Source organism: Gobius niger, assembly GCF_951799975.1.
Source record: "Gobius niger genome assembly, chromosome: 13".
Lineage (NCBI taxonomy): Eukaryota > Metazoa > Chordata > Actinopteri > Gobiiformes > Gobiidae > Gobius > Gobius niger.
Genome location: NC_136864.1, coordinates 16,085,009 through 16,112,702, shown reverse-complemented (window position 1 = coordinate 16,112,702; position 27,694 = coordinate 16,085,009). Strand labels below are relative to the sequence as shown.

At 42.5% G+C, this 27,694-nt stretch overlaps 3 protein-coding genes across 8 annotated transcripts; 1 reads left to right on the top strand and 2 right to left on the bottom strand.

Annotated features, from left to right (window-relative positions):
* The first annotated feature begins 1,754 nt into the window (after positions 1–1,754).
* LOC306972298 (nuclear factor 7, ovary-like) lies at positions 1,755–7,449 on the top strand. Its single transcript, XM_079568873.1, has 7 exons — positions 1,755–2,027; positions 3,551–3,868; positions 4,528–4,620; positions 4,903–4,987; positions 5,058–5,147; positions 5,221–5,283; positions 6,722–7,449. The coding sequence occupies exons 1-7, from the start codon at positions 1,767–1,769 to the stop codon at positions 7,270–7,272; spliced, it is 1,461 nt and encodes a 486-aa protein (XP_079424999.1). The 5' UTR covers positions 1,755–1,766; the 3' UTR covers positions 7,273–7,449.
* A 743-nt stretch (positions 7,450–8,192) lies between these two features.
* tox4a (TOX high mobility group box family member 4 a) lies at positions 8,193–12,395 on the bottom strand. 2 transcript variants are annotated; one of them, XM_079568871.1, is made up of 9 exons: positions 11,999–12,395; positions 11,856–11,921; positions 11,506–11,772; positions 11,144–11,365; positions 10,753–11,001; positions 10,558–10,638; positions 9,945–10,478; positions 9,592–9,734; positions 8,193–8,668 (listed from the first exon to the last, which is right to left on the bottom strand). In XM_079568871.1, the coding sequence occupies exons 1-9, from the start codon at positions 12,095–12,097 to the stop codon at positions 8,611–8,613; spliced, it is 1,719 nt and encodes a 572-aa protein (XP_079424997.1). In that variant the 5' UTR covers positions 12,098–12,395; the 3' UTR covers positions 8,193–8,610. The 2 variants fall into 2 exon arrangements, with proteins under 2 accessions (XP_079424997.1, XP_079424996.1); XM_079568870.1 differs by having other exon boundaries at positions 8,194–8,668; positions 10,753–11,070.
* Positions 12,396–13,866: 1,471 nt separating this feature from the next.
* On the bottom strand, positions 13,867–26,817 carry chd8 (chromodomain helicase DNA binding protein 8). 5 transcript variants are annotated; one of them, XM_079568862.1, is made up of 40 exons: positions 26,708–26,817; positions 24,798–25,842; positions 24,359–24,661; positions 24,136–24,249; positions 23,837–24,056; positions 23,560–23,767; positions 23,359–23,470; positions 23,009–23,215; positions 22,862–22,930; positions 22,730–22,785; positions 22,532–22,649; positions 22,363–22,446; positions 22,131–22,268; positions 21,931–22,052; positions 21,609–21,852; positions 21,340–21,516; positions 21,116–21,259; positions 20,863–20,961; positions 20,626–20,785; positions 20,326–20,536; positions 20,057–20,252; positions 19,804–19,974; positions 19,439–19,729; positions 19,148–19,362; positions 18,875–19,077; positions 18,648–18,804; positions 18,484–18,573; positions 18,307–18,410; positions 18,086–18,209; positions 17,899–17,974; positions 17,511–17,782; positions 17,199–17,428; positions 16,483–17,127; positions 16,308–16,399; positions 16,015–16,230; positions 15,822–15,914; positions 15,564–15,677; positions 15,390–15,491; positions 15,155–15,259; positions 13,867–14,943 (listed from the first exon to the last, which is right to left on the bottom strand). In XM_079568862.1, exons 2-40 carry the CDS (start codon positions 25,743–25,745, stop codon positions 14,578–14,580), a joined length of 7,596 nt encoding a protein of 2,531 aa, XP_079424988.1. In that variant the 5' UTR covers positions 25,746–25,842; positions 26,708–26,817; the 3' UTR covers positions 13,867–14,577. The 5 variants fall into 5 exon arrangements, with proteins under 5 accessions (XP_079424988.1, XP_079424989.1, XP_079424985.1 ...); XM_079568863.1 differs by having other exon boundaries at positions 23,933–24,056; XM_079568859.1 differs by having other exon boundaries at positions 23,560–24,056.
* Between the last annotated feature and the right edge of the window lie 877 nt (positions 26,818–27,694).

Here is a 27,694-nt window from a genome sequence, read left to right as displayed (position 1 = left end):
TAACAGTGTCATGTTTATAATGTGAAAAAACATACTTTCCTGCTTGTCTTCATAGTTGAATCATTCCTCTTTTGTAACGTGTGAAAGAAAAATAAAGTACTGGCCTCGTGCTCAGGCCATTCTGCAAATGCAAATGTTTAGAATGGTTATAAAATTGAAAGCTGCAAATACATTAATTCATGCCACAGTGATAATTTCACATCAGTGAATCTGAACATGAGTTTAAATTACAGTACACAGCTTGATCCATTAAGTGTAATTGAAGCTCACAAACCAGAAATGTTTGTCACAACAAAGTGGATGTTGTCATAGTTGCATTATTACTGCGCCTGTGGTTTCTAAACCACCTAACCTAAAACATAGTATGTCGTGTTAGCATTATTATTTTGTTATTACTCATGTTATTACTGTTATCATTCATTCCTTTTTAAATATATTGTTTTAATTTGATTAGAGAACTTATTTTACATTACAATCTTGTCTGGTCTTGAACCTAACTCCCAGACCACGCCCACCCGGAAGTGTTGTTATAAACACTGAGGTGCTTTCGGTTTGTGATGAAGGAAAGCGGGCAGTAAAGTGCAAGAAGACTCCAAAGAGACAAAGGTAACTACGACTTTCCTTTTAGGGCCAAAGTCCATTTGATAAACTTTCATGGTGTGTTTATATGAATCACTTTTAGTCCGTTTGATCAACTTGAACTATATCGTATTATACATGACGATTCAGTAGTATTTTTAGCTTTTACTTCAAAAAGCACATTTTAGTTTTCTGACTTGACCCATTCTGCCGCTGTCTTGGCATTGTAGCCCCTCCTCAATCATAAGCCAGATATGATGTAAACATGTTAACATCAAAGTGTAGATTTGTTGGTAATTAATTGAACAAACATTTTAACACATGGCGAAAATCATTCAACAGGACAGTTATCCACAGTCTTGGGTTTGCTTGATGTTATGGTTAAAACCAGTTTGGAAAATAACTTAAAGGCACTCTCTCCTTTAACAATCCCAGCATCTGTCCACAGTCAAGTGTGTTTGACATATTAGAGACATTTTTTGGTAAAACAGTTACACACAAATATACTTAAAATTTAGCTTTTTTTATGTATGTATTTATTATTATTTTTACCTAGTTTTCCTTATTTTGACATTTATGTGACATTTATTATTTCACTTCCTTATTGCATTAGCTTTGTCAGCCAAATACCCGCCTATTCTTTACAAAGACATGCCCTGCTTTTGAACAGAAACAAAAAGCAAGAGTGACATACGTAGAGGTCAAGCTTTTTAACTGTTGCCGTGTTGATTTGTCACTCAATCTGAGGTTCAATTTCTATGTAGATTTTTATAGAAATCCTCTGGTAGATGATAGCTGAATTCTACCGACCCTTTTGTTTGTGTCTTTGTCACAAACAGAGGATCAAACCCTGTCATGCACTTGTCAAGCCTGTCAAGCACAGAGACTGAATCCTGAAAGTTCTTGGCTTTCAAATGAGAAAAGTAATATTCACATAGTAAAATGAGTTTGTGTCCATGTAGCCTAGGGTAGCCACTGCGAGTACATCACTTCAAACACTACATTTACATACAATACTTTACTATGGATTATTTAACACCTGTCACTTTGCATGTAAACTAATATTTCTAAAAATAAAAATATATAGTTCTAACATGGCAAACCTGACAGAATAGTCAGTAATTGTCCTCCTCTTGCAGTTAACCGTCATTTTTGTGTGTTCTTCATGTAAAGCCTGTGGATCGAACATGGCAGACACAGCTGCAAATGAGAAGATGCAGCTGCAGCAGCTATTGACGTGTCCAGTGTGTCGGGACATCTTTAAGGACCCGAGACAGTTGCCCTGTGGCCACAGCCTGTGCCTGGAGTGTGTGGAGAAGATGGTTGACCACACCTCAGAAGTCCCCTTTCGCTGTCCAGACTGCAGGGAAGACTTTGGGCCGGTCATTGGGATCCAAAAGAACTACACCCTGTCTGGTATCGCAGAGGAGTACAGAAGCAGGAATACTGTGAGTAAAAACTAGTAAACCATTTGTTTTGAACAGGATCATATTGTATTGTTTGTTTTTATAATATGAGGCAAATAAAGACCCTCGAGTGTTCATTCAGATTCAGTGAACTTTATTTATCCCACATGGGGCAATTCCTTCAGAGCAGAATAAAACATACAATATAAAAACAAAAACACAAACCGCATACAGACAAGCAAGTGGAGCTCACTCATAGATTACAATCTGCCTGAATAACTAATTAAAGAGAGTTCAGTCGTATAGCATCAGGGATAAAAGATTTCATATAGCGGTTCCTCTTACCGCATGACAAGGCATAATGACATCCTGAAGCCAACAAGGAAAATTCACCATATAGAACATGCTCTGGTGATGCTAGAAATGTCTTGGCTTTCAGAGAGATCAGCTGGTCCCTCAACTGAACTACAATGATTTTAGAGCAATTTTTTACAACTCGATTCAGACTGTTTTTGTCTGTAAGTGAAAGGTTTTTAAATCAGCAAATAAAAGAAAAACACAGCAGGCTCTCGATATATGCTTAATAGAACAGCACAAGAATTATGGGATTGACGGAGAAAGAACTTAGTTTACGTAAAAGGTAAATTCTTTGCTGACCGCACGTCGCAGGAGCAGCCGCGTTTACACCAAATTATCACCACTCAAGCCACAATCTCCACACTTTCATTATGTACAACGCTTTCAGACACAGGAACCGTTTACCTTTTTGTTTATTACAGACCAAAAAAAAAGTTGTTTTTTGTTTATTAATTTAAACAAATTTACAATGTAATATTTTGGCACTAGTGGTTTATTACGCACTAACTTAAACCCACCATTCTCAAACTGGTTTTCCTTTGTGTCTAGTTTTTGCTTTTTACTTGAGTTCAACACAATGGTAGTAATGAACATTTGAGTCTGACTTGTGTAACCGTGTGTAGTTGGAAAATTGATTTGATTGTATAATTTTCATGAAAACTATCATTGTGCACTGAAGTGCAATACTTGGTATGTGAACCTTTGTACCAGACTCAGGTATCCCCCACGGGAAAATGTACACAAAGATGACCTGTTGACCTGTCTGGCCTGGTGATCAACCATAAAACTGCCTCATAGTGTTGATGGGATTCTTATCAGGCTTGACCAGTGTCTTCTCTCCCAGCTTGCTGTTCTGGGAGGAGGGTCGACAAAGGAAATATAACTGGGAGTGAAGGGGTTAGAAACTTCAGACTTCTCTGTCAGTCTCACTCATATGTTTACACATATCACTTATTCATTTGTTTTTCACAAATTATCTTCTTCTACTCTTAAAATAAATCACCAAAAGACAACTGTTTGATTTCCCTTATTAGTAATTTCTGCAATTACACATGGATGATGCATCCATCTACGATCAGATCTTAGATAGGATTATCTACAAAACAAAAGGAAATCACTACTCAATATTTACTACTTTTTTTTATTATATACCGTATATATTTGTTTAAATTGTATAATGACTGTATTTTCTTTTCACTAATAAACAGGAGGAACAGGAGAAGACGGTGTACTGTGACTGTTGCCCTGGAAACACCACCCTGGCTGTTAAAACATGTCTAAAGTGTGAGGTGTCTTTGTGCCAAACTCATGTGAAGTCACACCAAGAGCTGCCTGTCTACACAGGACACCCTCTGGTCCAGCCCCTGAGCGACCTACACGAGCGCAAATGTCCCCAGCACGAAGACGAAGTGCTCAGATTCTACTGTCGTATCTCACGAAAATACATCTGCAACTTGTGCTCTCTCAAAACGAAGCAAAAAGACCTGGCCACTCAAACCTGCAGCGTCATGAAGAGGCAACTCACTGTAAGTATTGGGAAGGCAGAATACTACCCAAGCACAATGACTTCAAAACAAATCACTGACAGTATAAAATATTGATGAAGATGTTGAAATATGCCAGATGTCACATGATTTTCTAACGTCAAAGCTGATTGGGTCTAATTGTAAAATTCTGGGTATTTCCATGGATCGCATGGATCAAAATACCCACTTATCTCAGAAAGGGGAAATATGTAGTTGCTCAGTGCCTGTCAGCAGGTAGGAAGTGTTGAAAAAGTTGATGATTAAGGTAGATTCAGATGGTGTAAAAAAAAAAAAGAAAAAAGAAAAGACAGATTGATTGAAACAGTAGCTTACAGTCGTTCAGAGGCATTCTGCATTCATATATCTCCCATATCCTCATTTTAGTACACACCACACAGAGCGTTTGTATAGTTATCACAGCCCTTGGTTATGTAGACAAAACAATGCATAAGTATCATTCTTCGATAGTCTTGTAATCGTCTATGAGAGACACAGAATGTACAGAGACACATTTTAGCTTAACATGATATAGAAGGTGTATTGTTTATGTTCATATGAGTAAAATTCAAATGTATCTGTTTTTTAAAAGAATTGTGAGCTGTGATGTAATTGTGATTCATATTTGATTCAGTTGCTCATCTGTTTTCTGATTTTATTAGGAGTACCTGGATGGGCAACTTAAAATGCTTCAAGAAAAAGTGTCAGAATCTACAACTTCTGTTAAACATCTTAAAGACGAAATCCAAAGAGAAGTGAGTATCGCAGAGGCCGAGCACTTCAGTTGCAATCACATTATGAACTACGCGTAGAGCTGTGGTCAGTCTGGACAATGGCCTGGACAATAGTAACGGGATGAAAATAAATCTTATACTGACAAGTTTTGCACATAGAGGCAATTTATTTTTTAATGTCAAGATTCAGTTCACTCTTTTTTCCCCCTTTTAAACTCTTGAATATTTTGGCTACTCTATTCACCTCTGGTAGATGGTGGAAGAAACCAATTCTTTGTAATAATAAATCTATCACTTTATCAGAGAAAGAGAATGAACTCCCTTGACTCCTGCTTCAACAGCGTCACTGTCGTCCTGCTGTGTTTGTGGTTCATAGTTCTGTATTACGGTACGTCACGTCAAATTAGTGCAAACTGCTTCTTACTACAGATTATTCATGTTTAACTTTTTCCAAACAGCTTACAGCTACTCTGTGGAAAACCAGAAACTTACGGATAAGTGGGAAGATCAGGAAAAGCATGTGCAGCGGATGAACTCCAAGCTAGCAGGTAGCGGTGGTCTCTGTTATCGATTCCACCCGAACGGAATCAGTGCAATGACTGTGTTGTATTTCTTGCTTAGACATGAAGTTGGACAATGACTATTCCTGCAGATGGCAAACTCCAGTAGAGAGTCATGATGAAGGTAGGAAGGATGGAAATAATGTTAATATTGCATCAAGGTCCACAGTGAAGTGATTTGGCAGGTTTTGACTGTACGTTTCTTTCACAACCAGCTCATTACTGTATGTTGTGGTTGGAATTGGCCAAATTAATTGTCTATGTCTGAAAGTATACTTTTATTTTCTGCTCCGAATGTTGTTCCTCCTGTTCTTTACCTAAACACACAACCGGATGACATTTTAAAGTTGTAAATGTATTCTTATCGCTTGTTTTAGTTTAATATTCTTTCTGCTGCTTACTTCTTGCCTCCAGCTGATGTCACTGATGATGTAGACAGGGAGACGGTACAATTTATTGCTTTCTCTATTGGTTTGTGTGGTTGGGACAGTGCATGTTAATGAACAGGCCACAATGAAAAAGAATGGTAAATGGTCTCAACTTTATATAGCACTTTTCTACCTTCGTCAGGCCCAAAGCGCTTTACAGTAAGGAATCAGTCACCCATTCACCCTCTCATTCATACACCAGTGTGCACAAACACTGGAGGCAAGGAGGGTGGTGAGGGAGTGTCTTGCGCAAGGACACAACGACAGTGTGCACCTTCAGAAGCTGGGATTCGAACCCCCAACCTTCTGATCATGAGACGACCCACACTACCAACTAGGCCACCGTTTCCATAAAAATGTGTTGCATTGATCATTATATAGAAACATCATTATTTAGTCATGTTGGGTCAGGGACACTCTACTAAATGACTAAATATACAGTAAAACTAGTGGGCATTACTAAATGATCCATCCATCAATCCATTTTCCTCCACTTGTCCGTTGCCGGGTTGTGGGGGCAGCTGTTGGAGCTGACCCTAACCCTAACCCACATTTCAACAGCCCCCTATGGCTCCTCCTGCAGGTGGTGGGTCCACAGAAAGACGGCCTCACGATTCTAACCGGGCCTGTTGGTCTCTCATAAGGGGCTTCTGAACCGCTCTTTGTCTGACCTCGGACCTGTTTTTCATGTGAGACCCTACCAGGTGCACGAAGCCCCGGACAACAGAGCTAGGATCATTCGGGCACTCAAACCTCTCCACCACGTTAAGGTGGCGGTTCCAGGAGGAGGCTACTAAATTATATAAAATCCTAACCGGCACGAGATATTAAACTTGGTTTCAAGACTTTACTTCACACCAGTTTCAGTGTAACGTTTCTCAACATTATGGAGGCCCTCATCGCTGTGAGGAGTGACTTAATATAGTGCCAAAATGTTCACTAAATGGTTTACAAGGCAAGTTCATATGTAGAGCACAATTCATACACAAGGCAATTCAAAGTGCTTCACAGTTGCATAAAATTACAAAACTAAACTTTTGATCAGTTTTAACCCAAAGTATTCAAACTAATCCTTGTGTTTACAGGGTTTGTAGTAATGTAGCTCCTGTTGTTGAACTGATGTCCATCTTTCAGAAAGCCTGATGCTGGATGTGGACACCGCAAGCCCGTTACTGCAAGTGTCTGACGACGGCTTGACAGTGCTGCGGCTGAAGAAGAAGGCGGAGCTCCCGAACAGCCGGCAGCGCTTCACCCAGGTCCCACAGGTGCTGTCCACTCAGTGCTTCTCCTCCGGGACTCACATCTGGGAGGTGGAGGCCAACGGATACTGGGAGATTGCGGTGGCGTTCAAGACCATCCCGCGGCTCATAAAAGAAAGTTCATTTGGTCACAATGCAAAGTCCTGGAGCCTGACGCACACCGACAAGGGTGATCTGTACACGCTGCACAACAGACAGAAAACTGCTCTGGCCGAGACTCTAAAGACGAGCAGGATAACCGTGACCGTAAACTTTATCAGGGGGACAATAGTGTTCAGCACTGGAGGGAGCCAAGTCACTAAGCTGCATGAGTTCAGTGCCCAGCTGACTGAACCGCTGTGCCTCGGGATCGGACTGTACCGTGCAGATCTCTCCAGCTCTGCCACCATCCTCAAGGCTTTCAGAGTTAAAGACACTCCTGTGTAGTTCAGTAAAGATGAAGCCTGTACACACTCAGGTCTATGCTGCCTTCTATAAATCAATGTGTGAGTTATTTAGTAATGTATTAATATTGTATAAGCCGGACACACGGTTAAATACAATCCACCATTCAAGGAGTGATTTTACTGAAACCACTGCAGGTGACACTGTGAACTATTCCTCATTTAAAGCCTGCTTTGAAGGCCTGCACCAGTAAGGACTGTATATGAGCAATGTCGTCAGGCTGTGGCTGGCAATGTAATGTTTTGAATGAATATGTTGCTAATATATTTATAGAACAAATTTGGCAACTGTATGTTTGGGGCATTTTTTGCTTTCTGATTGGATTAGGAGCTTTAGAAACAAATAATGTTTTAGTAATTGTAATTAAATCAAATATTAATTTATATCGGTAAAACAAGCATCTGATTCTAACTTATCATGTGACAGCTGTGAACTGGGTTAGGCGTTATAAGTTTTCACTTCAGCCTAAACCCTTTCGGTCGTGTTGTACACAAAGAATTGGAAATGTTTTTACGTTTACAGGAATGAACTGACCGAATAAAACTACTGCTACTACTACAGATTGTTTTGTTATTGTGATATGGTGAGAGATGTATATTGAGATATAGTGATATTAAAAAATGATTTTCCTTTTCAAATTGTTAAATGTGGTTAATTCCTAACTTTCCAAACACATTTTTTTCAAGTCCGCACAGGGATGAGGTTATGAGTTGCAATAAAAAAAAAAAACTAAATTATTATTAGATACACAAAGGCCTGTCACTAATGTCTGTGTTTATACTGAAGGACAAAACAGATTTCATTCCTCTAGAAAGAAAAAAAATCACGTTTTGAAGTGAACTGAAGGTGAAATATTACCACAAATACTGAGAGATGGTTGTTCTCGTTTATTAAGAAAGGGAAAATTAAGCACTTTGGTGGTCATTGAAAATGTCTGACTCGGTACAAAATGTTTCTTGCATTTGACACTTTTTGAACAAGTTGTGTTCTTGAAACAAAACCACACAAATATGAACTGTATTAACACCTTTTTGAAATTACGCTTTAAATTCACAGATAGAAAAATACTGTAAGCAAGTACAAGTCTAATACATATTTGGTAAAATGTCTGACCATTTCTGCAATAATCTCTAGCTGCCTCAAAGTCTTTTACACTGAGCTAGTCCCACACAGCAGACCTGCAATATCGCTGTGTCATTTGATAAGAGGCCGATGGAGTAACAAATTATTTGAATGAGCGAACTATGACCCTCCTCACGTTAAACGTTAACTACAGACACAGTAGAAACAAACTGAATGAGTCTTTTTTGGGAGAGGACTTCACTTCACCGTAGCAACAGACTGGTTTCTGATGGAGCACCACGCCTGGAAAACATCCCTGAAAACAAACATAATAGGTAAGTATTCAGACCCTTAACCAGGCTTATTCAACTTCAATTAAACCGCTCAGAGCTAATTTCCTATAATCAGCAAATGTATATTTCACACCCAAACCATTCAACCAGATGCAGTGGATTGTATGCTAAGTGGCAAAAAAGGGTTACTATAATAACCCTTTTTTTTAAATCACAATAATAACCCTTTTTACCACTCAAAAGCAGAGTCTGAAAGTACTCTGCTTTTGAGGACTTTCGGACTCAAAAGCAGAGCGTCTTTATAAAGAACTGGCTGGCCACGTTTATGTAGTAGCATTTTGTGAACTAAATGTTCGACTAAATGTAGTGTATATGAAAAAATATGTCCCTCGTAAAAATACAGTAGATTAAATTAACCCAATACAACAATTGCAACCCATTTCGTCGCTACCAACCATCACTGTTTTGAAACACAAGTTTAACTTTTTGATTATTGTGTCTTGCACATAAGTGCCCAGCCCTGATGGGCTTACAAGACACATTTCAAAACAGAATTCAAATGGCTGCCAAAATAAATTCACAGAAACTGTACCATCAATCATAGCAGAACATCCACATCACACAGGAGGATATCAATTAATTTGTCTTCGGTCCAAAATGAAACTCATCTTCCACCACTTTTAAATCACACAAAGTACAAAACCTCCTACAAAACCTCCCATCCTCAGGAAGGACTTTCAACCATCCCACCTGTACAGCTACAGTGTACATATAATACACACAGTAGTTTCATAGCAATCATCCATGTGAGAAAAACTTGCTAGACTAAATGATTCCACGTTTTTTCTCCAACACATCTGTACAAAAATAATTTACAAGATAAAATGTAACGTAATTGGGAGTGTAGTTAACACTGTGACAGATTTAAGTGCATGCTTCCCTTTACCTGCAGTGATGCGCCACACATTCGTTGCTGCAGTACTCTCTGTCCCAGTCCTCGCTGTCGACTGCAGGTTTGTTACAGCCCGCTCTGAGGCAGACCATCCTGGAGCTGGAGCTGACCCGGGACGCACTCACCTCCATCACATCCTGTCATTAACACAAGCCAAAATATAATTACGGAATATTGATACATGTTTGAGTCCTGAAAATTATGTGGAAATGTAAAAGGCCTTTGGGGAAAAGGCTTGAGAGCGGCAAGTTTGATCCACAAATATTGACCAAAATAGGACTATTCCAAAAAAAAGAAAATTGGTCCGAAACTTTCCAATTTCCTATAAACAAAAAGCCATTAAGCACCTCCTCTAAAGGCACTACTTCCGTAACGTCATCGTCTTCTGGGTTTTCCTGCTCATCCCCAGAGTTCACCAGCTCCACTGTATCTGGCTGCACGGAAGCAGGCACTATTTTGATCTGTAGAGGCGGCGGCGGGGCGGCCGAGACGGACAGATTGGCCGTAGAGGGTTTGGCCTGAAGTCTCGGCGGAGCGGGGGCCATCTGCTGGAGCCGGGGAGGTGGTGGAGCGTTCTGCATCTGCTGCAGTGGAGGTGGCCCGCGAACCGCTCCGGAGAGCAGGAGCGTGGTCGGCTGCAGAGCGGGGACCCCGCCTGGCAACACCGTGACCACTTGACCCCCAGCTTGCAGCAGGTGCTTGGGGATGATGATCTTCGTTATGGTCGGAGACTGCCCTGAAGCCGGGAGTTTGGACGTTGCTGTGCTGGACACGGTGTTTATTATGATGTTAGGAGTGCCTTCTTCTGCAGAGGCGACGGCTGTAGGTATAGAGCTTCCTTCTGGTGGAGGTGATATTACTTCCATTTCTTCAGAGGTAGACTATGAAAAAGGCATTTAGGAGTTAGTTCTTATATATGTACAAGTAAATATTATAGAAAAGTTTGTGGATGCAGTTTACCTGTGAGAGCTGGTTTGCTTTGTAGGCTGCCAAAGCCTTCAGATAACCTTTTTTGGCTATCTCTGTCTTTTTCTTGTAAACCTAAGAAACATAATTGCAATTGACATGATTATTGTCAGAAGTACTAAGCATTTAATGCATTTAGCCCTAACATAATCACATATTTTGGTTAAATGTTTGTCAATTTCCATCTACCTGTTTCTGCTCCTCGGCCAGACTATCCCACATCGAAGCAACTATCTTGGACACTTCTCCAAAGGACGCGTTGGGATTTTGGCCCTTGATCGCAGCCTGTGTGTCTCTGAAGAACAGAGCATACGCCGATACCGGCTTCTGCGGCTCATTCGGGTCCTTCTTCCTTCGTACTTTCTTTGCTGTTGTCGGTGAGGCCAGAGTGGCGGGTTTCCCTCCACCCCTCCTGGCTGTGGAGGCTGCACAGCTAACCTGGGACAGAGTGTGTGAAATGGCAGAGGTTGATGTGATGGACAGAGGTGAATCTACAAGAACACTCCTCTGAAAAGAAGAAAGAATTGAATCAACTTTCCCATTTTTAGCTTTATCATTAGTCAACCATGTGTGACCTAACCTTGAAGTCATCCATGTCCTCGTCCTGCAGGGAGCTGGCGGGTGACGGAGTTGTGGGCATCACTTCAGACCTGCCCATGTTCCCCAGGCCAAGAGTCAGCTCCGATGAGTTAATGGTACCGAGTTGACCACTTCCCAAAAGCCCTGGTTCAATGTCTCCCAGCTGAACATCAATAGTCATCGGGGAAGAATTGCCGAAATGAGAGGCTGAATTTCCCATTTCCTATAGACACAAAAGATATTTACACTTTTTACATGGCTAGAAAAACAAACAAAACAAATGAATGATCTAAACTAATACAAGAATCACATGCATTTGCGGGTCTAAACTATAGGATAAGATTCATTCTGCAGGTCTATTACCAAAGCTGATGAGCTGAGAAGGACACCTCCAGCCTGTGCCTCTGCACCCAGGTTTCGTTGGACCATGACTTGGGACCCAGAGTTGAAAAATGTGGAAGCAAATGAGGGGTCACTGGCCTCCACGACCATGCTGCTCACAAGACTGCGGGACCCAGGCGTTTCAAAGTGGGACACAGCATCACCAATGTCCAGAGCAGAGTCCGGGTCCAGAGAAATAGGAGGGATCTCAAAGACCTCATCCCCCAGGCTGGGTGTATGAAATGTATGCTGCAGGGGAAAACACAGATCTTACACATTAGGAATAAAACTACACACAACACAGTCCACAAAAGTCAAGCAATCACACTCACTTCAGCGGACAAGAATGGATTAACGGCTCCATCAATTGTGAGATAGTTGTCCCCACCACCAGAAAACTAAACAAAACAAAACACGAAACCTTTTCATATCGCATTGTTTCTTTATGTTTGGTAATTAAGAGTGCCAGCCTTACCTTACTCTCCCCGGAGTAACCACTAAAAGCTTGAGAGTTCAAAAACTCTGCGTCCACATTTTGTGTATCGGAGAGCTCCGAGTAAAAATTAAGGTCCATTTTTTGGGGGGAAAAACAATATAACGCAAAATTTCTGCTCAATTTCACAAGTGAAGTCCATTTACTGCTAGCATGTCGATTAGCTTAGCAACCGACAAGACTCCGTCAGTATTGTCCAGTCCAAACAATGGCCTTTATTTCAATCTTGTGACAGTTGGTATGAATATCCGGTGTCAGTGAGTTTCAGGGGTTTGTATGGCGTAATTGTAGCCTAAAAAGTAAGTAAAAATGATCACGTATTGCCATAGAAGTGCTTTTGGTCTACCATGGCATTCATTCAATGCACAATTGCAATTTCACCGCCAGCCCATACGAGGGCGTTGCACAAATAGCTACTTCTTCTTCTTCTTCTTTAGAGTTAATTGTTGACTGCAGGCCACACCGCCACCTACAGTATTGCGAATGCAATAGCACAATGTCCAAACGATCCACCACATTTTCATTTACGGCATTCGTTCATCTTATGATCTTATGGTGTATAACCTCTCCAGACATGTCATCCACATCAAGAAATATTTTTAGCTGCATCTCTACAGAGATTAATACAGTATAACTTAACTTATAAAAACATTTCCCTTCAGTTGAACCATGGCTATAAGAGCCAGAAACATTTCTTTTCTTTTTTTTTTCTTTTTTAAGCGTCATAAAGTTCATCTTCGTCTTCGTCTTCATCTTCATCTGTTGCAAGTTCATCAGTTGCATAATTTTCTCTTTCATTTTAGGAAGTGACATAGAAAAAGGTAAAGTTCCATAACAGTTTGATTCACTCGTTAAAAAAAAACAGCCCTAATCTGCATACTGACAGTATTTATTTAATCTCTGTCTTGTTTGTTTTGTTTGTCCTATATTATTGTCTTGTCCCCTTTTGTTGATTTTTTTTTTACCGTGAGTTTGTCTGGTTCTGTTTGATACAGTAATGTGTCAGTCAATTTATGTTGAAAGCTAGGCCTCGTGCCATGTATCATCTCTGGTTGTTTTAAAATAATAATAAAAAGTTTGCCATTGACTTAACATGGTTGCACGGCAACAGTTTAAAATTGCTTGCCTTCATCTATGTCACTTCCTGTCAGTGTCCAATGAGGAAGAGAAACTATAAACATCACAAAAATGGCCAAGCTAAAGAACGCTGGGTACAATCTTCAGCAAAATCTTGAATCTAATTGTGTCAGCTATGTTTTAGCAAAAATTGTGTCTAAAGTGTCACTTAAAGCTCTGCTCACAGGGCAGTCTTTTCATAGACATCAAGAGTTTATTTTCTATGTATGGTCTAGAAATTAATTATACTGTTCAGCCCTAGTGGTTTTTCAGATTGTAGGTTTTCTTAGCCTGTGTATGGTTTATGGGTGATCTCGCAGCGTGCTATTGCCGCTGAGGTGTTTAAAAATGAGAATTTCTTAAAAGACCCGGAGGGATTATATTATAAAAACAATAATATACAAAAAGAAAAAGAAAAAAAGCTCCTGCGGGTTATGAAACAAAAAAGTAAAATGTGGAAGACCCCCCAAATATTTTCCCAGCACTGAGCCGGAGGATCCAATTGGCCCAATAACCATCAGGGGCATCGGCGGCTGAAGGGCTTCAAAAACAAAGAAACTAGTCCCTGTAATGGACTGCCATTTATCACACCTAAAGTTTACTTTTTGAGCCAGAAATATCAGTATCTGATGTTTTGCCACATTCAAGCGAATTGTTTTTATTCATAGTGTTTTTTTTTCTATAAATATCTACTGAATCAACACTTATACAACAGTGTATACAAACTGAATGTAGCACAATATCCAGTATAATCGGTATAATTTCCTTACTGCTCTTCTCAGGCACAAAACACACCAAACAGTGTTCACTGTAGATTGCTGTTATTCATCACAGATACAGTCAGGTCATAAAACAAGAATAGTAACTCATTGCGGTCATCTTTGCACCATAGTACACAACTGACCAGCTCTACATTGTACATCACACCCATCGTTCTAGCACTGCTCCATAACTAATATGTTGCTTTCCCTCTTCGCGCCCCCAAAACCCTCCCACATGAAAACAATAACAGTCCACACACCCCTCTCAGTTCGTCTCATTTGGACACTGACCAAAGAGCAGAGGAGCGTGTGATATGGGTTCAGGTTCTGCACAGTACAGTCCAGTTTCGTGTAGAACCAGTCTTGAGGTCTGTAGATCAGAAAAGGATATTCGTACAGCAGGGGTCCTCTTTTGGTCACGGCTGGGAATGTGATAGGAATTCATAGATATGGTGGAAGAGGAAGCAGAGAAGTCTTTTGAGATTTGGGAAGGACAAATGTGAAAACGAAAAACAGATGGGTGCAGTTTATGGAAAAGAAAAAAAATCCTATATAAAATAAATGAATAAAAGTTGAAACAAAACATCCATTATTCAATACATAGTAAAAATAAATGAGGAATAACATGATTTTTTTTTTTTTTTTCAAGAGGACAAAGTGTTTTGTTCAGAGTGTTGGGTCCAGTCAATCCTCTGAACTGGATGAGGAGTCCGTGTCTTTCCGAGCCAAGATGACATCGTCTAAAAGAGCTTCTGGATCTGAGCTATCGTAGTCCTGGGAAAGGCTGTCACCGCCCTCCATTTTCATGTCAAAGTCTGGACTGGTGAGGAAATGGTGAGAGGGCTCCAGCTCATCCTCATCCATCATGTAGGCCCCGTCAGACACCAGGGTCTCCTCTTCCACCCCATCCAGACTCGGCTCCTCGGGCGCAGGGTCTGGAGTGAGGTGGTGGTGGTGATGATGATGATGGTGGTGTCGCTTTTTGCTTTTCTTAGGAATTTCAGAATCCTCGTTCAGTAGCCGGTGGAAGAGATGCTCAGGCAGGAAACCCTTAAAGATGGATAACATGGTTTCTTTTATAGTAGATATGAGGATTGAACAATACATTGCAAATTATTAAAAAATACAGCAAGATTGTAATATGTATTTTCCTAATTTTGCCTTGGTTTAATGCATATCTTGACTTGACGCGCCTTGATGCTGCTATATTTTTTTTATACTGTGCAGTCAAAGTACATTTCGATAGACAATGCCAACTTACAGACTTGCGGACAGTTTCAGACCAATCAGGAGCCACAGCATTATCAGTGTTCTCCTCCAGATACTCTCTCAGGTCTTGTAACATTGGACAAAAAGCAGCTCCAACCTAACATGTAACAATATCATAAAAAAAAGGTTTTAGGTTTTCGAGACATAACCAGTTACAGCAATTTTGTGTTGGTGATTGAACTCTGCATCTAATACTATTCAATTTGCAATACAAAAAGCAGTCTTACCTTTTTCCCTGTCCTCATGTTTATTAGCTTGACCTTTTCGGTACCGGTCAACACTTTGTCTGCCTTCCGCCTTCGTTTCCGTTTGCTCCGGTTCACCAGAAGCTGAGCACAAAAAAAATTGGTCATTTCCTGATTGGTCTTCACATGACACCGATATCGGGTTTATGAATGTACCTCCAGCATGTCTCCCTCCACTTCATACTCTGGGTTCTCCTTGAGCCATGTGGGAGGGTCTCTGCGCCGGGGTGTCCGCTCCAGTGGGTCATGGATCCCATCTGGGTCTGAAAACTACAAGATTTACCAATGCAACGTTAGGAACTTTAATATCGGGGTTGGTACATTTACTACTAACAAGAGCGATTTTAAAATTCTTATAATTAGCATGCCAGCATCTGAGATAAACCATTGTTGGCACGTCTGCTTCTTTTTTACCTCTAGATCCTTGCGCTTCTTGCGGCTGCTCTCTCCCCCCGAGCCATTGGGCATGAGAGCCTGTTTAGAGAAGGTTAGCTTTAATCCTTCCTCCTGAAAGGACAAGCACAGAGAGTGGTGATTAACTTGCTTTTATGGATTCCGATACAAAATGTTAATGAAAATTATCAATAGGCGATTATGGCGTTTTCACCTTGAGGAGTTTGACCGTGAACTCTCCGTCCTCGCCTTCAGCTCCTTGACCCATCAACATAGGTTTGCGGATTAACCTCGTGTAGGCCATTTCATCTCCTCCGAAGTCTGCGCTGGGGTTGAGTTGTGCTTCAGGCAAATAGCGCCGCCCTGATGGCCACTGACCCGACAGCACCAAGTTACACAAATTATCCAGTCGGTTGATAAGCACACGATCCTGAAGGAAAAGTGCATGGTTTAATTTTTTTTTTTTTTTTTTTTAAGACACAAGTATCAGTAAGAAGTCACTGTTACCTTGGGCCATTCGATTCTGACAGGAGGTGGATTACCGTCTTGAGATTGACTGATCGACAGTAAACTACTCTCATCACATATTTTCATACCTGCTGGAATAAGTTTATGTCGTTAGACATAAACTTAAGCCTGATGTAATAGATTATCCTCACAGTAGAAGTCATAGAAGTCATACCTCCTTCTCCCTCCTCATCGCTGTCCCCGCTGTCATCGCTGCTGCCGGAGCGATCAGACGACGACGAGCCTGAATCAGAGTCCGAGTCCGAGTCGGAGCCGCCTTCTTTCCTCCGGCTCGACTTCACTTTGCTCCTCTTGAAGCCCCAGCCCTGCTCTCCTGGTTTCATACTCAGGGGAGTGCTGGTCATCTCAGAGCTCAGTTCCGCTCCCAGCAGCTGATGGTGCACCTCAAGGCCCTCCTCCTCCTTCACAGGCATCAGCTCGTCCTCGGACTTGGGCTGACCCAGAGGCATCAGGGTCTGGGTTGGTGGGGGTGGAGGAGGAGGAGGGGGCAGCGCTTGCTGATTTTGGGTGAACTCATCCCGGGCCCGGCTGAAACTGAACTGCGTGTCTGCGAAGATGGAGAGCTCGGTGCGACTGACGCCATGCAGCGACGCCCCCAGCATCAGCTGACGATCGTGCTCCGGAGCGCTCCACCAAGCAGGTAGCTCAGCGCCAGGCGGGGCCATGGCCAGACGCTCCTCCAGTGACGGGTGCGGCAGGACTCGCTCACGGAGGCGACGGAGAAGGCTAATGCGGTAAAGGGTGCGAGACGCACGCTCCTCGGTGATGGGAGCTACAGCTACAGGGGGCTCTGCTGGATCTAAGACAATGAACATTGAGAAATGATTTCATAAAATTAAAAATAAAAGGACAAAGTAAGTTGGTACTTACTTTCTACGCGGCCAGGATGAAGGTGACAGACCTTTCGACACATTGTAACAAATGACCGGAAGTATCGACTCAGACTCTCATCAGTTTTTTTGTCCAAACGGGCAAAAGTACGGAAACGGGTCCAGTCAAACTCCGCGTCTCCAGTTTCAAGACCTTGCTCTTTTTTCACCTTCTCAACACCAAAAGTTGACACCACACGATAGAAATCACATTCCTCTCTACGTGTCCATCTGAAACATTCATATATTTGCACATATATTTACCAATATCTCAGAGACAAAAAACACATTTCCTTCAGAAATGTGGACATACCTTTGCTGGCGTTCCTGTCGTGCGATCTCCTTGAGCTTACTGGCCTGTTCACATCTCCTCCTCCTGCGGTCTCCTTTGGCCTCGGCTTCAATCTTCAGCTGCTCCTGTCTGTAGCTGCGCTGGTACGCAGTGATCAGTTTTCGTAATCGCGCTGTTAGTGATGAACTTGAAGGCCACTGACAGGGTCCAGTCTGAATAGACACTGGCTCGGAGGCCACTAAACCCACTTTATCATCCACTGAAATCTCATCGTCAACGTTCATGGAGTCAGGCTGAGCAAACAAAATGAGCATATCATTGAATTAAACTAGAACATCACGGTCATATTGTGATTATTGATATTTGAAAATACACATAACCCACTGGATACATTTCGTAGTGTTCATACCTCATCAAATAAGTCTTTGGGGAGTCTTGAGGCTGGCTTGAACTCTGGGTCCTCGGAATACTTGTCAAAATCAGCGCTGTAATTGAAATAAAAACATTATAATATTTTGTTGATGGAACTACTTTAAGAAAAACAAATCAAGCTTGAATTAATATATTTTGCATGTACATTTTGTGTAAGCACTTACTCATCTCCCAGCTCTGCATCACCCGTGTGTTGTTCTGCATCAATGGCCTTGTCGTCAGGACGTCCCGCTCTCTCCAGGAAAGAGAGGCAGGGATCAGCCCTCATGGTCGTATACATTTCATAACCTGTTAAAATAATGTTAAAAAAAATATTATACATTTCTTTTGCATTTTGGAGCAACAAAACAGTGGCTCTAAAAGTGAAGAAAATGTCTGAACTTACCATGTTTATAAACACCTGCAAGTAGTGAGCGGTCTGCTTCAGTGTCCCACCAGGCGGCTGGCACCTCCGTTTGCTCCATTTCTGGCATCCAGACATCCAAATCTCTGTAAAAGTGGTGTCCCCCAGTTAGTTTCAGAGCCAAACTAAATATGTCGTCATTACAAAGTCAAGATTAACCTGATGTCAGCCCCTTTCAGGACAGAGTCAGCATGCTCTCCAATCACTTCCTGCTTTAGGTAATAAAGCATGCGGACCCTCAACAACACCCTGGAAAGGCAGCAGTTAGTGGTTATGAATTATCCTACATGGAATAAAATTAGCCTGGTGAACTCTTCACCCACTTGTTGCACTGATGCTTCAGATGTTTGCGATAGCTGTCGTCCAACAGTAACGTGTCAGGGTTGTACTTTCGGATCCATTCAACTTTCTGGACATCAAAAGTGCTCTGTGCCTTAACCCTCTTCCCTTTCCTTCCTCTGGGCACAGGAATGGACAGACCTGGAAGAAAAAATGCCTTTAAATACTCTCCTCTTTAGTGCAATGCTTCAGCTCTTCCCAAAAGCTCTACCTGAGTGGTTGAGTAAAGTTTGAGGTTCGCGTCCGTTCTCTGGTGGTGTGATAAGTTCCCAGATAAAGCTCTTGATGTTTTCATCACCGCGGTAGTGGATTAGGCAAAACACAAGGATGACTCGGCAGATAGTTTCAACATCCCGTTCACTCAGACGCCTCTTACAACGAGCATGGGACAGGATGTCTCTCCAGCGACCCCAACTAGAATTGATGCAATAGTCAGCAAGTTTGCAGTAGACCTGACATGTGTAAAATGAGAAATGCTAAATACCCATAGACCAGGAGATGCTTCTCCACTCTGAAACAGTCGGTGCGCCCGTAGCCCCCTCCGCTGTGACGCTCAGCTCGTCTTGAAGCTCGTGACTGTCGGGAATTGGCCGGAGGATATTCGTCATCACTGTCCAGCTCCGACACGTCACCTTCGCCTCTCAAAGAGAACTGTCGAGTTTGTTTACGAATTCGTGGGGTATCAATGACAAGGGTATTCTAAAAAAAAGGAGAGAGATTACTCTATAACACATCGACTCAACCCCAACATTAAAACGTAAGATGAAATCTGTACCTTTCGATTCATGGAGTCCATGTCTATGTCGGCTTTCTTTGCCCATTTCTCCCAAAACTCAGGGTCATCCAGAGCAATGTCTGTACGGTTTTCAGAAGCCACAAAGCTGGCCTTAGAGAAAGTGGACCCCTTGCCCTCACTCTCGATGGTGATGGTGGTGGCTCTACGTTGAAGGATCTGGTCAATATCCTCTTCACAGAAACGACTGCCTTCATCATTTTCATCCATAATAGCAGCATAAGCTCCTTTTCTCAAAAGGTCCTCTATCTCTTTCTTAGAAAACTGCTGGATCTGTACAAGTTGACAACATTTATTAATTTAACTATACAAACACTGTATAAGAGGGAAACTGTAGAAAACCATACCCCATTAACATTGCTCTCTTTGTTGCCACTCATGCTCTGCAAAACAGCGCGATCCAGACCGAGCTTCAGACTGGCTTTGTCCAACATCTCCCTCTCGTAAGAGTTTCTAGTGATAAGGCGATACACTTTTACTGCCTTGGACTGGCCAATTCGATGACATCTAGCTTGTGCCTGAAAACAAAACATAATGCCGTGAAGTCCTAAAAATAATACACATGAAAAGATGTGAGATTTGATTTGAATGAAATAATACCTGTAGGTCATTCTGTGGGTTCCAGTCGGAGTCAAATATGACACAGGTGTCAGCAGCAGTGAGGTTGATACCCAGGCCTCCGGCGCGGGTGCACAGCAGGAAGACAAAACGGTCTGAATCAGGTTTACTGAAGCGATCAATAGCAGCCTGACGCAGGTTTCCACGCACTCTGCCATCAATGCGCTCATAAAGATATCTGGAAAAGATTACACAACATAAATAAAGTATTCATTTAAACCTGTTTCAGTGTTGACACTAATAAAAGTCACCTTTTGTTGATGAGGTAGTCCTCTAAAATGTCGAGGCAGCGCACCATCTGGGAGAAGATGAGCACTTTGTGGCCACCTGCTTTAAGGCGTGGCAGCAGCTTGTCAAGTAGCACTAGCTTTCCGGCCGAACGAATCAAGGCTTGTAAATGGAAGTCAGGAGCCGTGGGGTCATACACCTGTCGCAACTCCATAACAATCTTTTCCTCCGCGCCTGTGTGCAAGAGTAAGTTTAGTAAAAAGGTCAATCTAGAGCAGGAGACATTGGGCAGGAGCTTCGTATTTTAGGTCCTCAACACGTACCAGTGATGAGGTAGGGGTGGTTGCAGCACTTGCGCAGCTCCATCATTGTGTTGAGCAGATTTGGGACATTACTATTACTGCTTGCCCCTAAACTGAGAAAACTGAAGTTTCTCTCCAGGATAGCCCGGTAGTATTTCTTCTGAACATCAGTCAACTCAACCTGGACAGAAGAGACATCAGTATTATAATTCAGAACATTAGAATAAGACTTTTATTGTCTCGTAATAAATTTCCAACCTCAATTATTGTTTCCTGTTTAGGAGCCAAATTCTTTTCAACATCTTCCTTCAGCCTTCGCAACATCATTGGTTTGAGAATGGCCTGTAATTTCTGAACCTGTAACACAATTAGAGATATGGTCATTAACACTTCATAGTAACACAGTTCAACAGTTCAATATCCATCATCCAGGGCTTTGGTTTGTATGAGGTGTATGGACTAAAATGATAAAATTACATCCAACCATTGTTCAATTGTGTAGTATGAATACCTGCTCCTCTGTTTTGAGATCACCGAATTCTCTGAGGAACTCAAACTCCGATGGAAACTGGGTCGGTTCAAGGAAGTGGAGGAGACTGAACAGTTCTTCCACAGTGTTTTGAAGCGGGGTCCCGGTCAATAAAACTTTGTGCTCCTTTAAGAACAAAATGTGATATTTTTAAATAAACTAGGGAACACTCTCTGCATTGTTTTATTAGGTTTAGCCTCACTCACCAGATCAAGCATTTTCAGACTGTCCAGGAGTTTGCAGTTGCGATTCTTCAGGCGATGAGCTTCGTCAATGATGACACAACGCCAGGAGATCTCCCTCAGCTCGGGACAGTCCGACAGCACCATCTCAAATGTTGTGATGAGTGCGTCAAACTTGTACGCTCCCGGAATTAAATGGTCCTGCAGACGCCAATGTTTATCAATAGCAACATTAGAAACAATGAAATACTACAGCAGAAGCAGTAGCGAGTCGTTTAAAGGTATGCCCCCACCTTATCATCCTTACAGTACATCTCATACTGCTGGATCATCTGTCTGCTGGCTAAACTTCCATGATACACAATCGCATTCATCTGGGTCCATGTGCAGAACTCCCTTTCCCAGTTGGTGATGGTTGACAGAGGGGCAATGACCAGAAAGGGTCCTTGGATACCAACGTTGTGAATCTCAGACAGCAGAGCGATGGACTGGATTGTCTTTCCCAGACCCATCTCATCCGCCAAAATGCAGTTTTGTCTAAATTTAAAAAGATAGAAATGGTGACACAGTGTTAAGTAGCTTCACAAAAACAGAGTTAAAGAAAGGGTTTATTACCTGTTGTACCAATTGAAGAGCAACCAGTTGACTCCTTCGAGCTGATACTCTCTGAGAACATTACTGTTTTTGTATTCTTTCGTATCTTCCAGTTTCTTCCATGAAGCGGCAGGAGGTCTGGCCTGAGGACAATGAGGCGAAGTATGTTTTAAATTTAGACTTTGTATCATTAAATTTCTCAATGATGATTTCAAACAGACCATTCTTTTCAGACGAGGTTGTCGATTCATAAGTTTGCTGAACTCCTCAACTTTGCCTTCGTCCACGTCTTCTTTAAGCTCCCAGGTGGCATCTTCATAAGGAAGGGAGCACCACTTCACTAAATAATAAATGACCGGCTGGAAGAAGGAATAAGAGGTTGGCGAATTAGTGAGATGAAAGACAGAATCCAGAAATATGATACACGAAAATGAAAAGTTGATCATTCCTCACCTCGCCATTGTCCTTGTCCACGCTGTGGGATACATCAAGGATCCGATCCACTTCCACATAGTCTGGATTAAAAGCCTCCTCCTCCTAATGTAGAGACAGGAAGCTTTGTTTATATAAATCCAATACAGCAATTTGCACTAAAAGACTTTATTATTGTAGAAGATCGTACCTCTTGGAAAATATGCCTCATTTGTGCATGTTTTGTCCTGAACCTCTTAATCTTTTGTTGTATCCTTTTATCTTTTTCCAACTGCGCCATAGTGGCCCACTCGCAATGAAGATAAGAACTGTAAATGAGACAAGTGCATTGATTACGTTGAAGTATTATTCAGAGAAAAGCTATGATGAAATGAAGGGCATGACTTACTAATTTTTATATTTTACAAAGAATTCTTCCATATTTGTATATTGGCCAGGGGACACCTGTGAAGAGGAGAGAAACATGTGATGCGCTGTAAATGTAAAAGCATAACTTAACAGGAATTACACTGAAACGTACCTCTTTTTTAGCCAACCTCACAGACAAAATTTTGTCAACAATAGCGGCATCTTCCTCACTTGGGTTTTCCTATGAGAACATATTAAATTATCCTTTTAAAATGAGGATTTTCTAATTTTGCATTAAAAAACAACAACACATCCTTACAACAAAGAACTGCATGCTGGGTAATCCATCCGCATCCAACTCCACTTCGTGAGGGATGTGAGCAGGAGGGGCTCCGCTGATGGAAGCCACGGCGGCTGCAGTCGTCGTCACATCTATGTCCTCCTGCTCCTCCTCATCATCGGTGATCTTTATGTCCAGGTCTTCAGTGTATTTCTTTCTTTTCACCACACGGTTGGAACGCCTCTTCTAGGCAAAATTAACACTCGTTAGTCACATGTGAGTGAAAAGTGATTTTAACATAAGAAAATTATGATACACTGCACAAAAAAACCTAGCTGACTATAATATAATTAAGTCTTGTTAAAGTATGTGGGGTTCTGTGGATGTACCATAATCAGGTCATCGTCAAGCATCGTAGGAGACGCAGGGCTGAGCTCTCCATCAGAGTGATCAGAAGAAGCATTACGCTTCCGTTTCTTTGCTCCCACTAGAGTTATTGTGCTAAAAACGGTGGAGAAAAAAAAAGCAGAACAATGAGAATTTCTTCCACATTCCTTTCGTTATTCCATCACCACAATGTGTCATCTTACTTCGGTTTTGTCTTGCTCTTGCTTTTGTTTCCAGATGCAGCAATGACTGTGCCACCAACCACCGTAATCGTTCCTCCTGGTGGCTTGGATTTGCTTGCCTGGCCTTTTACGGTTCCCATCTTAGGCACTGAAGCAACAGGGGTTTTCTTCTTGCTGCTTCCTCCACTGCTCTTTTTCTTTGGAGTGGTAACGACAGTCACAGTGCCACCTAATTCAGGAGATGCATGTGTTACTGAAAATTCATCCTGGTTTAGGACTCTGGGGAGGTTCTTTTCACCGCGTGCTTTGGCCCTGGCTATAGCCTCAGCCACGATGCGATTAGCCTTTTCTTGTTTGCACAGGATCTCCACACGGCGCACGGAAGCAGGCTCACCGCTTGCCTTCGTGATGCGGATGGCTGGCGACGCAGTGGTAGTCGTGCCCGAGGAGCCAGCAGCCGACGTGTTGATTACCTTCACAACAGACACAGCACCGCCCGCAGAGGACGCAGCGCTCACCTAGAGGAATTTTTAAAGCACTTATAGGTTAAAACTATTAATGGACCACATTATGTATAAGAATATTTTAAAGTTATACCTGTGGCTGGAGAAGCATTTTCAGTGGCACTGCAACTCTCTGTCCGCCTTGGCCCTGGGAAATCTGCAATACTTGTGGGCTGCCAGTAGTACCAGCTCCAGAAACCAGCTGATACTGTGTAAATTAACATACATACAGTTAAAATAGACATAACTCCACAAAGGTTGATCATCATAGCACAGTGTTGTTTAGGGTGCGACAAATGGTGCATGTTTTCTTTTACCTTAACTCCCCCCTGTTGGTTGGGCTGCTGCTGCACCTGCAGTTGAATGGTGAGGACCTTCGGCTGTCCCCCAGCCTGCCCAGCCCGGGCCTGGGTTAGGGCTGCGAGCTGGCTCCCTTGGAGCACCAGTTTCCCTCCGGGGAGCTGTCCCAGCACGAGCCTGGTAGTATTCTGAGGCTGCTGCTGTTGTTGCCCTTGTTGAGCAACTTGAACCTGCGCCACTGTCTGCTGTTGGGATGCCACAGATGCTGAATTTTGCGATGGTGGCTGCAGGACGAGGGTGATGCGCTTTGCTTCATTACCCTATAAATACAGATTAGAATGTCGTTGTTGTCTTTACATTACATATGAACCAAAGTCAGTATGCCTGTTATTAATATTAGACATACTAAGCAAAGAGTCCCAATGACAGAGGCACACATCTGGGATTGGGACTTACCGGTGTCTGGGGCTGCATGGCTGGCTGGAGCTGCACTTGGGTTGTGACCTGAGGCTGAACGTGGATCTGTGTGGTCTGGGCTTGAGGCTGGACCTGGGTCTGGATCTGAGTCTGGACTTGGACTGTCTGTGGTTGGGCCTGTGACACTTGAACCTGAACTGACTGGCCTTGTGTCTGCTGCACTTGTTGGGGCAAGGAGGTGAGCAGCACCTGTTTGACTGGCCCATTAGGAGAGTGTAGCAACCTCTGAACTCCCGCAGTACCCACTTTGACTTGAGTTTGTCCTGCATTTGCCTGATTCAAGACTGTTCCACCCTGCAAAATAGACATTCCTTGTTTGAGGGGCGTCCCAGACAGCAGTCGAATGACCTTCCCACTGGCCTGGCCAGTAGCTCCCGACACAGTCTGCAGCACCTGAGCCTGACCATGGGGCCCTTTAAGGATGACGATTTTACCGCCCGCCTGTTGTGTGATGGCGGCGAGCTGCTGGGGCGTGAGCTGGTGCGTGATCTGGGTAATCTGCTGAGTAGTGGCAGTGGTTGCTGTTTGAGCGTTAGAAACAGTCAGAGGAGAGCTCAGCAGCACTGTGTTACCAGTGGGTACAGAGGCCTGTATCTGCTGAACAGTTTCCACAGCAGCAGGAGCTACTGAAGGGGCTGGTGCAAAAGAAACAGTCTGAGCAGGTGCTACCGGGACAGGCTGAGGTGTGGTGATTTGTATGGGAAGAGGATCCGAGATTACAGGAGCTGCTGCAGGTATACTCAAACCTGTAGTGACTGTGAGCTCTGGAGTAGGCTCTGACTCTGTGGGCGGGTCGACCTGCCCCAGCGCCAGCTTCAGAGCCTCCTCCACAGGGTCCGAGGAGCCCTGCGTGAAGGAGTCGTCCGCTATGGCGTCCAGGTTGAACAGGGGTGTGTCCTCAAAGAGGTCCATGATCGGATCAGCCATCTTGCCCCCTCCACAAAGGGAGATGGGCACCGCACTACAGAGACGCTGATAGGGAGACTAAAAGTTGTTGTCCAGTTCTTTCTGTTGATTAAGGAAACTGTAAGAGATGAAGGACAGGTTCATTACTGAAATTGTAAAAAACATGGGTAACTTGGATGTTTATATTAAAGATAAAACAGGGGTGAAAAATAATAGAATAGAAAGAAAAACAGAAATAACAACCTCAATTGCCAAAAATCTCCAACTGTTCTTGTTACAAGTTATTAAACTTTCATTTTACACGATGAGCTTAATATAGATTGAGAATAAATTGATGAACCAAGGTTTCCTTACAAGCGGGTTTGATAATCTTACACATACAACTACTATTACAGAATAGATACTTGGCCACTTCTATCAAGCGCATAGTTATTGTTCCCAAAAAAACATTGACTGATCACAGAAGTATCACGGCAAAAGTCTGCCACAAACATTGCAAAGGGAGGTGAATACACTAATAAATCCATGAATGAAAAGAGTTAGTTGTGATGTCAGTGAGGGGGGTACTGATGCTGTAAGCTGGGATGCTACACTGTTCGTCTGCAGTCTTTATCCCAAACCCATGGGTTAGCATTAGCTTGTGCGGCCACCAATGTGCCTCTATATTACACAAGTCCATGAACCAATTGCTCGTTTTGGTGCGATTAGACGGCATTATTTGTAAATTAAGAGAGGTTAGTTTGCTTCACTGTCATTTCCTATCGACCACCAAGTCTACGGGACGGCTTCAAACCTCATCAACAAACCGGACCAAACCAAAGCAGCGTGCCACAATAACCATCGCCGTCTACGTTCAGACTAGAGTTAGGCCGCATTACTCTTTCGGTTGACCTGCGCCTCTTTCACGGCAAAAAATCCCTGAAATTAACCATCAAATCTACTGCCCCCAACACTCGCAGTGATATTTCGGGTGCTAAATTTACCTTTGCATCGACACACATGGCTTTCTCCGTCTCACAACACTGTACGATTACAGGAAACGGCCAGAGGAGAGCAGGAACTAACATTCTGCCCAGAGAAAGCAGCGAAGGCGTGTCCAATGATTTACTCGATCAACGATTGGTCGGTTAGGGTCCAAGCCGGCAACACGATGGAATCCTATTGGTTAATCCGGCCGTCGGTCAAATCTACGGCGGCTTCTAGGCGGGACAAATAACAAGTTTGGTTGAGAAAGCAATAAATGCGGCCTAGCTTTGGATCATTTGACTGAGTGATGTGATCTCCCACTTAGCCTTTTTTAACGCCACAAGATGCTTATTAAATCAAATGTGGGCGTTCAATCGGCTACACGTACAACACACAACGATTTTAATGGAACAGAAACAGTCTGAAAGCCAACCGCGTGGTCTCCTGAACAGGCCATTGTATTTTTTTTTTCATATTCTTTTATTACATGGGCTGTAAACCTACGATACACTAAATATGTTTCTCCTGTTTGCTTTACTTCGAGTGGGCACTAGGAACAAGTAAAACAAATTACAGTCATTTTTTGGTTTACACTTAATTGAAAGCGCCAGTAATTACACAGTGGTCGTTATGCGTTTGGTGACCGCATGTTATGAGTATTTGTTGCCCCCTTGTGGCAAGTCTTATGAATGTATCGATCCGTTTAGTAATCTACAAAAATGCAACTCAAATCTATATAAATGTGGCAAAAAACATTCATTTGTTAGTTATTTAAGAGCATAATATTGACCACGAACAAAATAAAATGAAAAAAAAAATATTCCCAAGAACCTAGCCAATGTGAAAAAATGTGATTATTATTATTTATTGGATTCGCAACATGATATGCAGTTTGTTCTGATTATATTATATCTACACTCCATTTTTGCTACATGTTAGAAAGAAAATATATAATATACAGGCTATATAAGTTAAAGGGGGGGGGGGGTTATGCAAAATCAACT

Coding starts and splice junctions, on each gene's coding strand:
- LOC306972298 (XM_079568873.1), top strand. CDS start 1,767: ATGGCAGACACAGCTGCAAATGAGAAGATGCAGCTGCAGCAGCTATTG. Junction 4,988..5,057: donor GTTCATAGTTCTGTATTACG/GTACGTCACGTC, acceptor TTTTCCAAACAG/CTTACAGCTACTCTGTGGAA. Junction 5,148..5,220: donor GATGAACTCCAAGCTAGCAG/GTAGCGGTGGTC, acceptor TTTCTTGCTTAG/ACATGAAGTTGGACAATGAC.
- chd8 (XM_079568859.1), bottom strand. CDS start 25,745: ATGGCTGATCCGATCATGGACCTCTTTGAGGACACACCCCTGTTCAAC. Junction 19,078..19,147: donor AAGCATCTCCTGGTCTATGG/GTATTTAGCATT, acceptor CATCAATTCTAG/TTGGGGTCGCTGGAGAGACA. Junction 15,678..15,821: donor AGAAGCGCAAGGATCTAGAG/GTAAAAAAGAAG, acceptor TAAATCTTGTAG/TTTTCAGACCCAGATGGGAT.
- tox4a (XM_079568870.1), bottom strand. CDS start 12,097: ATGGACCTTAATTTTTACTCGGAGCTCTCCGATACACAAAATGTGGAC. Junction 11,071..11,143: donor AGGACATGGATGACTTCAAG/GTTAGGTCACAC, acceptor TCTTCTTTTCAG/AGGAGTGTTCTTGTAGATTC. Junction 10,639..10,752: donor TGGCCGAGGAGCAGAAACAG/GTAGATGGAAAT, acceptor TATGTTTCTTAG/GTTTACAAGAAAAAGACAGA.